This window comes from Saccoglossus kowalevskii, chromosome 4 (assembly GCF_978046115.1).
Source record: "Saccoglossus kowalevskii chromosome 4, keSacKowa6.1, whole genome shotgun sequence".
NCBI lineage: Eukaryota > Metazoa > Hemichordata > Enteropneusta > Harrimaniidae > Saccoglossus > Saccoglossus kowalevskii.
The window spans coordinates 44,118,176-44,134,769 of NC_140644.1; the positions used below are offsets into that span (position 1 = coordinate 44,118,176).

At 37.7% G+C, this 16,594-nt stretch overlaps 1 protein-coding gene across 1 annotated transcript in view; it reads right to left on the reverse strand.

Moving 5' to 3' along the window:
* LOC100369068 (protein-glutamine gamma-glutamyltransferase K-like) overlaps positions 1–16,354 on the reverse strand; it is a 33,907-nt gene extending 17,553 nt beyond the window's left edge. Inside the window, exon 1 of the mRNA XM_002732157.4 lies at positions 16,109–16,354. Within this exon, the coding sequence (XP_002732203.1) occupies positions 16,109–16,244 (136 nt within the window). The 5' untranslated portion in view covers positions 16,245–16,354. The remainder of the gene's footprint in view (positions 1–16,108) is intronic.
* Positions 16,355–16,594: the final 240 nt, after the last annotated feature.

A 16,594-nucleotide genomic window follows, 5' to 3' on the forward strand; every position in this document is an offset into this window, starting at 1 on the left:
TGTTTTGACAGAACGCTCTACTCCCCTCACCGCTCATCTGATTTTGACTGTAAAGTCAACCCGACGTTCACCCACCAGATCACAAGAACTCAAATCTCACACGAGATACAAGTTGGTACCACCCGTGTACATTTCGATTCTCACAGGAGTGTCGTAAACAGGTTACAAGATAAGCCCGTGATGTCGCGGCGACTTTTCTTTACTAATGATTTTGATATTTTATCACGAGAATTTCTGTATAATAACATGTACTTATAATATACAGTAAACCTTTTCATTGTCGTCTCTACCAATTAGTCAATATTATATGGAAATTTGAGGGCAATAGTAAATACACGTTGTGTTTACCGATTTGTGACAGAAATATGAAACCGAAGTCATCGACTTCGTGTTTTCACACTTGTTATATTAGCAGTCTGGAGGAGTAGTATGTATACAGAATCTGCATAGGAAGTTTCGTTCTCAGGTTTACTGTATACAAAATCAGTACCGTCAATAGACCGACGCAACGGAAACAGGCAAATAAACTTGAGTCGGCGTATTTTCTTCAGGACCGTTCAGCAACAGTCTTGTCGTGTGTATCCGGTGGACTGCCGCCTTTTCTTGTTGGCCATCATCAACTTGAATTAGTTCCGCGTCATATTTTTCCAACGATGTATAAATTACCAAGTGCGCGATGTTTCAAATCATGGCACATGAAGACTGCTCTGTATTTGTTTGAAATTCAATTGCTATGTTATATTTAAACAAGTAAATTGTAATCCGTTCTTAGGATGTTTATATCAGTTGTTGTTTTGTGGGATTAGCGGTACAGGGGGAAAGATAAGCATTCATTTACTCAGTGGACAGAGGCGGAGTTAATTACCCATGAGCACTTGGTGCAATCCAAGGGATTGAGCGGTTCCCCTTTAACAGAGCCGCTAATTGGCAGCTCTATTGTTTCTGTTCCAGTGAAGAAGGTGAAACCATACAAAACCATTTACTTAGGATGAACCTGAATAATGACCCCTGAAAATTTCATTGAAAACAAATGAGCCGTCTAGAAGTTAAATAGTTTTAAAGTTGAAATTTTGAGTGAAACCGAGATAATCACCATTTTGTAAAAAAAGTGATAAAAACGAATAATTCGCTTCATATGTGTGAAAGACTCATAGAAATACACCATACATTGAAACTTGCTGATGTTAAATCGTCAGGTAAAAAAATAAAATAAAAATATTTACAATTCGAGGGAAACTGACGAAAAATCGTCCACGAAGTCACAACCTTGCATGAAAACTGTCATGGCGTCGTCTTATCAATCCCACTGAAGGAGGGGCACAATGGATTACGTAAAGCCGAGGAAATATTCATACAGTTATATAAACATAGCGATCGCCATTGGGTGGGTTGGGTCTAAATTTACCTTCCCTCAAACCTTTAAAAAAATACTTTGTATGACGCAGTTTCCACGATTCCCGGTCAAATGAACTGTGCGAAGTTAGACGACCCAGTTGAAATGAACCTAATATTTGACTACTCAGCAGCTATTCACAGTTTTCACTACTCAATCACCCAAACGTCGGTGACACATTTTCAAAATGAAGTTGCATTGGAAGGGAAACTATAGTAAATCGAGGCAGGTTTCATTCAACTACAGAGAAGACGGGTCGATGAAAATTAAACGAACTATGACCTCTGGAAATACTTCATTCATAGAGTGCCATAGTACCAGAGGTCGCCGAACACGTACGTACAACATACTTTGCGACATCGCTACCTATGCAGGCTAGCTGACAAGGGGGTTTCCGATTAAGGTAACCAAGATGGCATCGCAGAGTCTGTGATTTTTCCGCAGTGTTTAAAAACAGCATCTCGTTGCCGATTTTTCAGAAATATCCAGGGTATTTTTTATTTTTAATTAACCGAGCATTATACGTTTGTGTATATTGAAAAGTTAATTATAGATGACAGCAACAGCAGTGGTGTTTGTCCATTGCATTGCAATGCAGGGCACGGTGATCATTACAGCAAAACGACAAATTTTACTTCAGTGTTAAAATGCCTTCAGAGAAAAAAAATATGTGGAAAAATTTTTAGTTTCATCCACAACGCCAAAAATGAAATCGTGCTATCGGGCCTTCCTCCTTTATGAAAATAAATAAAAAATATAATTTGTTAACAGTATACCACTGGAAGCTGCCAGGCGAGAAGTTGACGACATGTTGCGAGATAAGAGTGAAAAAGTTTACTTATCATTTACAACTGTATGTTTTGTTTCATTCAGCTTGCATGCTTGAAGCGTCTACGTCTTGTCTGTTTTTTTCTGTAGTTTGCGAGGCTAGTTGATGGCGCAAGGACAGGAAGTTACACACCGCTGCTCCGTAACTGAGGCCAGCAACACATTTGCATACCGGTATGTCAACAGTGACTTGTCAATCAAAGAGCAGCGCAAACAAACTTTCGGGGCTTTTAATCACATACGCGTACCTGGGTTCCCTATATTTTAAAATAGTTTTTTTGAGTATGATCCAACATCGACAAAGCTCCGAAATTTGAACACAGTCTAGCCAAGACTGTCTGGGTAAGAAAAGGCAAAAAAAAATATTCACTCAGAATGCCCATGAACCTGCATCTCTACCTTAATTTAAAACTAATATAAGAACACTCCCAATGAAAGATCTTCCTGATCCAGGGTGTTTATTGATATTATGGATTGTTTTTTACAGATTCATGGAATTACTTAAACTATAAACTATTATAAAGTATCATATATAGTTTTTTCTATTTCAAGTGTGGTTGTGTGTTCATCAAGATCATTGTTTCTTTCTAGGCGTACCATGACTGGAGTAGTGAGTTTATATCATTTAACAGGTGTTTGCTTTGGCAAAATGGTCTAAGCAATGATATTGTTCATACTACAGTAAATGGTCTAGGCAATGATAGTGTCATACTACAATAAATGGTCTAGGCAATGATAGTGCCATACTACATTAAATGGTCTAGGCAATGATAGTGCCATACTACAGTAAATGGTCTAGGCAATGATAGTGCCATACTACATTAAATGGTTTAGGCAATGATAGTGCCATACTACAGTAAATGGTCTAGGCAATGATAGTGTCATACTACAGTAAATGGTCTAGGCAATGATAGTGTCATACTACAGTAAATGGTCTAGGCAATGATAGTGTCATACTACAGTAAATGGTCTAGGCAATGATAGTGTCATACTACAGTAAATGGTCTAGGCAATGATAGTGTCATACTACAATAAATGGTCTAGGCAATGATAGTGCCATACTACAGTAAATGGTCTAAGCAATGATAGTGCCATACTACATTAAATGGTTTAGGCAATGATAGTGCCATACTACAGTAAATGGTCTAGGCAATGATAGTGTCATACTACAGTAAATGGTCTAGGCAATGATAGTGTCATACTACAGTAAATGGTCTAGGCAATGATAGTGTCATACTACAGTAAATGGTCTAGGCAATGATAGTGTCATACTACAGTAAATGGTCTAGGCAATGATAGTGTCATACTACAGTAAATGGTCTAGGCAATGATAGTGCCATACTACAGTAAATGGTCTAGGCAATGATAGTGTCATACTACAGTAAATGGTCTAGGCAATGATAGTGCCATACTACAATAAATGGTCTAGGCAATGATAGTGCCATACTACAGTAAATGGTCTAGGCAATGATAGTGTCATACTACATTAAATGGTTTAGGCAATGATAGTGCCATACTACAGTAAATGGTCTAGGCAATGATAGTGTCATACTACAGTAAATGGTCTAGGCAATGATAGTGCCATACTACAGTAAATGGTCTAGGCAATGATAGTGCCATACTACAGTAAATGGTCTAGGCAATGATAGTGCCATACTACAGTAAATGGTCTAGGCAATGATAGTGTCATACTACAGTAAATGGTCTAGGCAATGATAGTGCCATACTACAGTAAATGGTCTAGGCAATGATAGTGTCATACTACAGTAAATGGTCTAGGCAATGATAGTGCCATACTACAGTAAATGGTTTAGGCAATGATAGTGCCATACTACAGTAAATGGTCTAGGCAATGATAGTGCCATACTACAGTAAATGGTCTAGGCAATGATAGTGTCATACTACAGTAAATGGTCTAGGCAATGATAGTGCCATACTACAGTAAATGGTCTAGGCAATGATAGTGCCATACTACATTAAATGGTTTAGGCAATGATAGTGCCATACTACAGTAAATGGTCTAGGCAATGATAGTGTCATACTACAGTAAATGGTCTAGGCAATGATAGTGTCATACTACAGTAAATGGTCTAGGCAATGATAGTGTCATACTACAGTAAATGGTCTAGGCAATGATAGTGTCATACTACAGTAAATGGTCTAGGCAATGATAGTGTCATACTACAATAAATGGTCTAGGCAATGATAGTGCCATACTACAGTAAATGGTCTAAGCAATGATAGTGCCATACTACATTAAATGGTTTAGGCAATGATAGTGCCATACTACAGTAAATGGTCTAGGCAATGATAGTGTCATACTACAGTAAATGGTCTAGGCAATGATAGTGTCATACTACAGTAAATGGTCTAGGCAATGATAGTGTCATACTACAGTAAATGGTCTAGGCAATGATAGTGTCATACTACAGTAAATGGTCTAGGCAATGATAGTGTCATACTACAGTAAATGGTCTAGGCAATGATAGTGCCATACTACAGTAAATGGTCTAGGCAATGATAGTGTCATACTACAGTAAATGGTCTAGGCAATGATAGTGCCATACTACAATAAATGGTCTAGGCAATGATAGTGCCATACTACAGTAAATGGTCTAGGCAATGATAGTGTCATACTACATTAAATGGTTTAGGCAATGATAGTGCCATACTACAGTAAATGGTCTAGGCAATGATAGTGTCATACTACAGTAAATGGTCTAGGCAATGATAGTGCCATACTACAGTAAATGGTCTAGGCAATGATAGTGCCATACTACAGTAAATGGTCTAGGCAATGATAGTGCCATACTACAGTAAATGGTCTAGGCAATGATAGTGTCATACTACAGTAAATGGTCTAGGCAATGATAGTGCCATACTACAGTAAATGGTCTAGGCAATGATAGTGTCATACTACAGTAAATGGTCTAGGCAATGATAGTGCCATACTACAGTAAATGGTTTAGGCAATGATAGTGCCATACTACAGTAAATGGTCTAGGCAATGATAGTGCCATACTACAGTAAATGGTCTAGGCAATGATAGTGTCATACTACAGTAAATGGTCTAGGCAATGATAGTGCCATACTACAGTAAATGGTCTAGGCAATGATAGTGTCATACTACAATAAATGGTCTAGGCAATGATAGTGTCATACTACAGTAAATGGTCTAGGCAATGATAGTGTCATACTACATTAAATGGTTTAGGCAATGATAGTGTCATACTACAGTAAATGGTCTAGGCAATGATATTGTTCATACTACAGTAAATGGTCTAGGCAATGATAGTGCCATACTACAATAAATGGTCTAGGCAATGATAGTGTCATACTACAGTAAATGGTTTAGGCAATGATAGTGTCATACTACAGTAAATGGTTTAGGCAATGATAGTGTCATACTACAGTAAATGGTCTAGGCAATGATTGTGTCATACTACAATAAATGGTTTAGGCAATGATAGTGTCATACTACATTAAATGGTCTAGGCAATGATAGTGCCATACTACAGTAAATGGTCTAGGCAATGATAGTGTCATACTACAGTAAATGGTCTAGGCAATGATAGTGCCATACTACAGTAAATGGTTTAGGCAATGATAGTGCCATACTACAGTAAATGGTCTAGGCAATGATAGTGTCATACTACAGTAAATGGTCTAGGCAATGATAGTGTCATACTACATTAAATGGTCTAGGCAATGATAGTGTCATACTACAGTAAATGGTCTAGGCAATGATAGTGCCATACTACAGTAAATGGTTTAGGCAATGATAGTGCCATACTACAGTAAATGGTCTAGGCAATGATAGTGTCATACTACAGTAAATGGTCTAGGCAATGATAGTGTCATACTACAGTAAATGGTCTAGGCAATGATAGTGTCATACTACAGTAAATGGTCTAGGCAATGATAGTGTCATACTACAGTAAATGGTCTAGGCAATGATAGTGTCATACTACAGTAAATGGTCTAGGCAATGATAGTGTCATACTACAGTAAATGGTCTAGGCAATGATAGTGTCATACTACAGTAAATGGTCTAGGCAATGATAGTGTCATACTACAGTAAATGGTCTAGGCAATGATAGTGCCATACTACAGTAAATGGTCTAGGCAATGATAGTGTCATACTACAGTAAATGGTCTAGGCAATGATAGTGTCATACTACAGTAAATGGTCTAGGCAATGATAGTGCCATACTACAGTAAATGGTCTAGGCAATGATAGTGTCATACTACAGTAAATGGTCTAGGCAATGATAGTGTCATACTACAGTAAATGGTCTAGGCAATGATAGTGTCATACTACAGTAAATGGTCTAGGCAATGATAGTGTCATACTACAGTAAATGGTCTAGGCAATGATAGTGTCATACTACAGTAAATGGTCTAGGCAATGATAGTGTCATACTACATTAAATGGTCTAGGCAATGATAGTGTCATACTACAGTAAATGGTCTAGGCAATGATAGTGCCATACTACATTAAATGGTCTAGGCAATGATAGTGCCATACTACATTAAATGGTCTAGGCAATGATAGTGTCATACTACAGTAAATGATCTAGGCAATGATAGTGTCATACTACAATAAATGGTCTAGGCAATGATAGTGCCATACTACAGTAAATGGTTTAGGCAATGATAGTGTCATACTACAGTAAATGGTTTAGGCAATGATAGTGTCATACTACAATAAATGGTTTAGGCAATGATAGTGCCATACTACAGTAAATGGTCTAGGCAATGATAGTGCCATACTACAGTAAATGGTCTAGGCAATGATAGTGTCATACTACAATAAATGGTTTAGGCAATGATAGTGCCATACTACAGTAAATGGTCTAGGCAATGATAGTGCCATACTACAGTAAATGGTTTAGGCAATGATAGTGTCATACTACAGTAAATGGTTTAGGCAATGATAGTGTCATACTACAGTAAATGGTCTAGGCAATGATTGTGTCATACTACAATAAATGGTTTAGGCAATGATAGTGTCATACTACATTAAATGGTCTAGGCAATGATAGTGCCATACTACAGTAAATGGTCTAGGCAATGATAGTGTCATACTACAGTAAATGGTCTAGGCAATGATAGTGCCATACCGTACTACAATAAATGGTCTAGGCAATGATAGTGCCATACTACAGTAAATGGTCTAGGCAATGATAGTGCCATACTACAGTAAATGGTCTAGGCAATGATAGTGTCATACTACAGTAAATGGTCTAGGCAATGATAGTGCCATACTACAGTAAATGATCTAGGCAATGATAGTGCCATACTACAGTAAATGGTCTAGGCAATGATAGTGCCATACTACATTAAATGGTCTAGGCAATGATAGTGTCATACTACAGTAAATGGTCTAGACAATGATAGTGTCATACTACAGTAAATGGTCTAGGCAATGATAGTGTCATACTACAGTAAATGGTCTAGGCAATGACAGTGCCATACTACAGTAAATGGTCTAGGCAATGATAGTGCCATACTACATTAAATGGTCTAGGCAATGATAGTGCCATACTACAGTAAATGGTCTAGGCAATGATAGTGTCATACTACAGTAAATGGTCTAGGCAATGATAGTGCCATACTACAGTAAATGATCTAGGCAATGATAGTGCCATACTACAGTAAATGGTCTAGGCAATGATAGTGCCATACTACATTAAATGGTCTAGGCAATGATAGTGCCATACTACAGTAAATGGTCTAGGCAATGATAGTGTCATACTACAGTAAATGGTCTAGGCAATGATAGTGTCATACTACAGTAAATGGTCTAGGCAATGATAGTGTCATACTACATTAAATGGTCTAGGCAATGATAGTGTCATACTACAGTAAATGGTCTAGGCAATGATAGTGCCATACTACATTAAATGGTCTAGGCAATGATAGTGCCATACTACATTAAATGGTCTAGGCAATGATAGTGTCATACTACAGTAAATGATCTAGGCAATGATAGTGTCATACTACAATAAATGGTCTAGGCAATGATAGTGCCATACTACAGTAAATGGTTTAGGCAATGATAGTGTCATACTACAGTAAATGGTTTAGGCAATGATAGTGTCATACTACAATAAATGGTTTAGGCAATGATAGTGCCATACTACAGTAAATGGTCTAGGCAATGATAGTGCCATACTACAGTAAATGGTCTAGGCAATGATAGTGTCATACTACAATAAATGGTTTAGGCAATGATAGTGCCATACTACAGTAAATGGTCTAGGCAATGATAGTGCCATACTACAGTAAATGGTTTAGGCAATGATAGTGTCATACTACAGTAAATGGTTTAGGCAATGATAGTGTCATACTACAGTAAATGGTCTAGGCAATGATTGTGTCATACTACAATAAATGGTTTAGGCAATGATAGTGTCATACTACATTAAATGGTCTAGGCAATGATAGTGCCATACTACAGTAAATGGTCTAGGCAATGATAGTGTCATACTACAGTAAATGGTCTAGGCAATGATAGTGCCATACCGTACTACAATAAATGGTCTAGGCAATGATAGTGCCATACTACAGTAAATGGTCTAGGCAATGATAGTGCCATACTACAGTAAATGGTCTAGGCAATGATAGTGTCATACTACAGTAAATGGTCTAGGCAATGATAGTGCCATACTACAGTAAATGATCTAGGCAATGATAGTGCCATACTACAGTAAATGGTCTAGGCAATGATAGTGCCATACTACATTAAATGGTCTAGGCAATGATAGTGTCATACTACAGTAAATGGTCTAGACAATGATAGTGTCATACTACAGTAAATGGTCTAGGCAATGATAGTGTCATACTACAGTAAATGGTCTAGGCAATGACAGTGCCATACTACAGTAAATGGTCTAGGCAATGATAGTGCCATACTACATTAAATGGTCTAGGCAATGATAGTGCCATACTACAGTAAATGGTCTAGGCAATGATAGTGTCATACTACAGTAAATGGTCTAGGCAATGATAGTGCCATACTACAGTAAATGATCTAGGCAATGATAGTGCCATACTACAGTAAATGGTCTAGGCAATGATAGTGCCATACTACATTAAATGGTCTAGGCAATGATAGTGCCATACTACAGTAAATGGTCTAGGCAATGATAGTGTCATACTACAGTAAATGGTCTAGGCAATGATAGTGTCATACTACAGTAAATGGTCTAGGCAATGATAGTGTCATACTACAGTAAATGGTCTAGGCAATGATAGTGCCATACTACAGTAAATGGTCTAGGCAATGATAGTGTCATACTACAGTAAATGGTCTAGGCAATGATAGTGCCATACTACAGTAAATGGTCTAGGCAATGATAGTATCATACTACAGTAAATGGTCTAGGCAATGATAGTGTCATACTACAGTAAATGGTCTAGGCAATGATAGTGCCATACTACAGTAAATGGTCTAGGCAATGATAGTGTCATACTACAGTAAATGGTCTAGGCAATGATAGTGTCATACTATTAAGCACAGTGTACTTAATTATTTACTTATAACTTTCACGTTACAAGCACAGTGTACTTAATTATTTACTAATAACTTGAATTGTTACAAGCACAGTGTACTTAATTATTAGTCCCCATTCAGACGAAGTCCGAAAACGGGGACTTATAATTCGGTCTCCGTCCGTGCGTCTGTGCGTCCGTCCAGAGTCATATCTCAGAATCCCTTGGACCGATTCCGTTCATTCTTTGCATGTGCCTAGTACTTTATGTGGGACATATGCACACGCAGTGGTTTAGCGATTCGATTTAAAATGGCCAACTGGCAGCCATCTTGTTTTTCGAAAATGTTGTATTTTGGACATGCTTTGTCAGTTTTCATTCAAACCTGGTACATAGATTATACATGTTAGGATACATGTCTATGAAAATTTATTTCACAATTGGATCAAAGATGGCCGACTGGCAGCCATCTTGGTTTTTGAAAATGTTGTATTTTGGACATGCTTTGTCAGTTGTCATTCAAACTTGGTACATAGATTATACATGTTAGAATACATGTCCATAACGATTTATTTCGCAATTGGATCAAAGATGGTCGACTTGCAGGCATCTTGGTTTTTTTATGCCGTATCTTGGAAGTGCTCTGTCAGTTTTCATTTAAATTTGGCACATACATGTACTTTATACATGTTAGGATGCATGTCCATCAAAATCTGGTCAAGGATGGCCGATTGACAGCCATCTGATTTTTTGGCCTTACTACTATATTTCCACAATTTATGTACCATTTTCATTTTCATTTCATTTCTGTAATATAACTTGTGGTTGAAAGTTTCAAGGTCAAAAAATGTGGGGATGGTGTCAGATTAAACTTCATAAATTTTATAAAAATGTCTAAAATTACCCCAGTGTTGGGTGTTTTAGTATATAATGTACTCCACCATGATTACTAAAAAAGAAACACTATCCTTGTTTTTAATTGAAGATAATGTCTTGCATGAAGACAGTGTGCCGCCAAGGCCATTTCCACTATGCCATTGTTTCCCTAAATTTGGTGCACCCTGCCACAAACCATGATTTATTAAGTAATTAAAACAGTTATATTAAGCTGTATATTTATTTCAATTATCCATGTGATTTACAGTTATGAGTTATTACCAAACGCTTCAGCGTGGTATTAAGATTTTGTTTTCAGGCTTGGGTGGTACCAAGGTGGAAAATGGTTGCACATATGGGGGGGGGGGGTAATTCCTGGAATTGCAATAGAGGGTTCAGGCCGAAATACATATATATAGTGTTTCCATGTTTCGTCTGATATTTCTGTGGTATTCTGCTGCTGTAAATAATGCAAGATTTATTCCGAAATTCAGTGTGTTGTGTGCACTCCAGGGTTATTCGTTTTTTGTTCAAAACACCCCTATTTTTTAATGGCAGAGTCGAATAGTTTCACTCCCACTGGGAAATCTGCATTGTTACTTGAATGAGAGCTAACTAAACACATTTTCCAGACCGGCGAAAGTGTATGCAACAGCCAATTTTAACAGCCTGTCACGTGATTTTAGTCTGAATGTCAACATCAAAAGAGGCTAATCCATTTACGCAGGTATAACTGGGAATAGAATATGTGAGGGATTGTATCAACAGAGATGTGTATAATGAAAAGTAACATCTATCCTTCTTTTGCATCGCTGAGCATTTCTGTTTTAGTATACTGGTTTGAAAATGTTGAATTTGCATGATTTGCAATGTGTTTTTTACTGAAACTCCCCTATTGATCGAATCCCGGGTTTGAACGAGAACGGCACACCACGTGATTCGTTTGAATACAATGGTGAAGGCACGCAAGCATGACTTAAGTTGTCAGCAGTAGTCGCTGAGCTTCACGCTACAACTTCACTTGTGATGTTGCTTGTTAGCCGTGGATTGAATTAATCTTGATTACCGGTTAAAATGTTGCTTATTTGGCGTTGGTGATCTTTATTTGGAACTGAGTAACGTCGCCAGCAGAAACCTCCTGGGATTTTGATGTTGATGGTTGCGCCTCCATGGCAATCGCTAATTTTACTGCGGGTGGATCTTCCAAGAGCCCTTCGGGGTTTATAAAACTCATTCAACATACATAAAGTTCTCTCAATTGTAGTAGTCCATGTGATGTACACCTAATATGCCAAACATGTTGCTGAACGATTTTGCCAATGAAAACAAGCCGGTTGGCGATCCACTCCACTAAAAAAAAACTAGCAATTTGTTTTCGGCTGTTGCCATGGTAGGACATGAACGTGAAGCTAACGTCGGTTTATAACTAAAACCGGGCACCGTATACAAAGTTCGCAAAAAAACATTCAGTCCTTAAGAAGTCATTTTATTTTATTGCTTGGACGTATGCTGTTGTTAGGGATTGTTCAGTTACTTCGGCCTGGGGGTGGATCAGTAGGGGGGTTACCCTGTTTTTGATTTTGCGAATTGGGGGGGGGGTCACCCTGTTTTCCACAATTCACACATGCGCTTATGCAGTTATTTTTTTAAATTTTATTTCAGAACAATAGATTAAAAAGTTAATCGTACAAATGTGTTCTTAATAATAACTATTACCCATATTGCCTATAAATTTGTTGATGCAAAAAATGTTATAGGCTAAATATTTTGGGGTTGAAGTTGACAAATAACTAACAGATTATGCAATGCGGCAGAGCCCCATGCAATTATACAGTTAAGTTTTGAACACATCCCAAGTCCATGTGATATCAGATTATTTTATTTAAAGTCTGAAGTCACCATTGTATAAGATATTTACTGGATTTATCCAATTGTAGCTGGAGACGGAAAAACACAGCAATTAGTACAAAGAGCAGTGACAGTTTTTGTTCAGCAAATCAAAAAAGTTAAATGGATTCATGTATATAAATAAATAGTTTTTTTTGTTTTTTTAACTTTTAAATATGCATATTTTGCTCTGTAAAATACCAAAATCCAACACAAATTTATACAAAAATCAAAGTGTCCTTTGTTTTCATAAGCACAGACTGTGCTTCAGGTGTAAAGCTTTCCTGGTCTATAAGATATGAAAGATATATTAAATCCAAATTAGTTTTCAAACCGCCTAGATTCAAATCCTCTTTTCCTATCTTATAAGGGCGTTTATCAAGTGAGTACTCCACAGCTTTGTTTTTATTTACTATCTTTAGCAACATAGATTTCCCTACTTCCTGCAGCCTTTTCTGTAGTCGTTTTTTGGCTTTATGCTTCCCCTCCCCTCCTAAGGTGACTTGTCTATTAAATGAAAACACTAAAAATTACGGCAAACCACGATATTTTCAATGCACATCATACATTTTGTAATCATGTCAGAGCCAAAACTGTTAATGTTTCTTTGTTTTTCGGGGGGGGGGGGGGGGGGGGGGGTCAGCATGTTTTAAAATATAATGTTAGGGGGTCGCCCACTTTCTGTTGTTGATAGGGGTGGGTCAACTGAGATTTACAGCTGACAAAATGGAATCTGCCGACCCCCCCCCCCCCCCCCCCCAGGCCAGAGTAACTGAACAATCCCTTAAAGGCCCAATTCACTTGCCCCGGGCAAGTGTGAATTGGAGGTGTGGCTATTCTAATGCATGGTGTTAATCACTTGCGTAGCCTATGACGCATCCTGTTTCAGCGGTCCAACATCACGTGACTTTGATTGACAGTAGTAATTATTCAAGATTAGTCGCGCATCCCTTTCCCCGGTTCATGTTTTTTACTTTTATCCGCCAAAATCTCAGCTCGTACACAATTTATTGTCATAAATATTACACACAGTCACTGCTGTGATATTCATAGTCACATGCATCCACTTTGGCACGACATAATCGACCTGTAAGTTCGCGAAAACACGTTTTTACCGGAGCTTGGCTGGAGCTGTTTACTACAGCGTGACAAGCAAGGAAATAATCCCTATTGTTTAGGGGCGTATTTATAGTATACCTGGGCCTTTAAATATATTATTTCCAACCGATAGTATTTTCTAGATTGCAGGCAGCATTTACAGTTCATTCAAAGTTCAAAGTTGCGTTGGGATTACGTTGATACAGTGTAACAATGTCGGCGTCGGTGATCTCTTACCGGTGTGCAACGTAGCCAAAATAAAAGGCATGAATACAAGACTAGTGGGAGGTAATACATTTGGGGTCGAAAGTATTCAAAAAACAGTTTTTGGCTGTTGCCATGGTAGCTGTGGACCAGGATTGTTTTGCCAATTAGTGACGGTACGACCTGCCTGTCAATTATAAACAAAATTAGCCAAGCCAAAAAAAATCTCAGTAAATTGTTGCCCACACTCAAGCGGATTAGAATGAGCTACGTCCATGCTTTTTAATCATAGAAATGTAGGGTGTGATACATTTGGCGTGAAGGTATTAAAAAATTCAGTTGTTGGCTGTTTCCATGGAAACGGTGGTCAGAATTTGTTTTCAGATTTTACCAATAGTAACTTTGTGCCCACACTCAAGCTGAGCAAAATGAGCTATGTCTGAGGTGTTGTATCCAAAATTTGTAGGAGATACATTTCCTGATAACTAGGGTGAAGGTGTGACCTACCTGCTAAGTTTGAGCGAAATCGGCCAAGCCAAACAAATCACAGAATAATTAATACGTGAAAACACTAGAAATCACACACACACACACAGATACACAAAATTAAGGGCAACCCAAGTGGAGCGAATCGCCAATACCATGTTCATTTGCATATTGACCGTGAAAATACCAAAAACATCATTGCATGGGTGATATGCAAATTAGTTTTAGTCAAAATAAGTACCATTACTGTTGTTCAAATTTCATTTCACTCGGCAAATATATTCATGTACCCAAACGTAAAGTATCGTACTTCTAAATATTGTTTATTTCTGCTGTTTCGAAAAACGCTACTCTTGAACGGACTACTTTATTCGCTCTCAGACCTCATTTGCATATGGGGTGTGGAAGTACCGATTTTGATTTCATGGACAAATCAAAATAAACTGCAGTATATATGTAATAATGTGGAATACTTCCTTTCACTGTGAACATTTTTCCGCTAAAATAAATTCCAGTGAAAATGCCATTTCCCTCATACTCTACTGAGACTTGACACAGCACAGTGAAAATTTGATTCACACCGTATGCTTGAAAACTTTTCATCGAAAATAAATTAAGTGAAATTCTGTGTGATTTCATGAGAGTTGAAAATGAAAAAATTATATGACACCTAACCCTACCACTCCATACACAATGTAACCATACCTCAAAAACATCCTTTCACCAGTGTATTCTATTTGAATTCAGGAGAAATTTAAATAAACAAATTATATGACAACAAACTTAATTATAATTTCAACCTCTAGTTCAGCACTGATTAAATAAACTACCTCGTCTTTATGCCAACTTGAAGTTATTCAATGCCTACACCAGTGACTTCAAAATCTATGTTTCAATTCCAGGAATTTCACTTGCTATTAATTGTATGGGAGTGCCAGTCTTTTATTTTCTATTGTAATGTCAATTTCTTGTGATTACTGGGAAAATGAAGCTGTAACCACAGACCACAGTGCTGCAACTAAATCCTGGTATAAGCACCGGTTAGGCAGTCTTGAACTATGCATGTGAAGCCAGCTGAGAGGTATATCCAATCCTATAGATTTCTCATTGTTTGGTAACTATTTGCTGCAAATGCAACAAAAATCAATATAAAGATATTACCCACACAGCATTCTACAGGTTACTTGTGTTATTATGTATTCTATTCCATAAACGATAGTCTTACAATTACTCTAGCTGTTTGACATTGCGAGAGGCCCTATTGTGTAACTTTATTTAGAATGGTTTCGTCCAAATTCAAATTGAGTTGGGCCATAAGAATCACTGCTTTCAATTTAGTCGCCGCCAATTAGTTATAAAACGAAACTAAAAAATTCAAACGAGACTCCTCGTTTTGTGGCACATTGTTTCAAAACACAAAGGATAAGAAAAGTAGCGCGTAAGTGTCACAGCGGGAAAACGCATGCAATTATGACAAACACTGTAATGATCAATTAGCCGTTGGCAGTTGCGCCGAAACTATCGGAGCAACACAAATGTATTGTTTAACGACCGGAGACGAACAAATATTGAAATAGTACCACCCACCAAAAAAAAAACAGATCGGGTAATATATAAATATGTATAGCTTCAGACTTTTGCATTATAATAATGACTATCGAAATTATTCAAAGCACTGTATTTTTTACATTTAAAAAAGAAAAACACCGTGACCGGGCACAGTGACACGGCGGACATCCCATTGCCGAACTTGTTGTATAGAAAAATAAATCTGAAACACGTCTGTTACTACTAGCCGTGGATTGACACCAGCATTGACAGATTTCGTGATAAACTGACCTGATTCTGGGGGAGTGAAGAAATTGAACTCCTCACTAGAAATGATTCGCCTCCCTGGAATCGAGCGTTCATAGAAGTACGGCGCGCTTCCATGGCGACTCTCAGCCACTGCACGGGTTCTGCGACTTCTAGGCATCTTGTACTGCAAAAGGTGCCCACGGATTTTACTTTGACGTGAGACTGTTGTGGAAATAGTAACAATATTGTGTTGGGAAATGTCAAATGTACGTTGTTGTGAGATCGAGTACCTAGACCCACGCTGACACTAACCTTTGACATAAATGACTTGTGACGTCATGCATTAATTATCATAATTATCTGCTGGATATACTCTCGCTGTCACACCTTCGCGATCACGTCTCCCATTTATATAAGTTAGTCTCCCGTCGCGATATAAAATATATCACGTTTTCTCTGGTCAACTCTGGTCAGATAGTATAATTAAACACCAAAATCTGTATATGAATATCATGTCACCAATGGAAC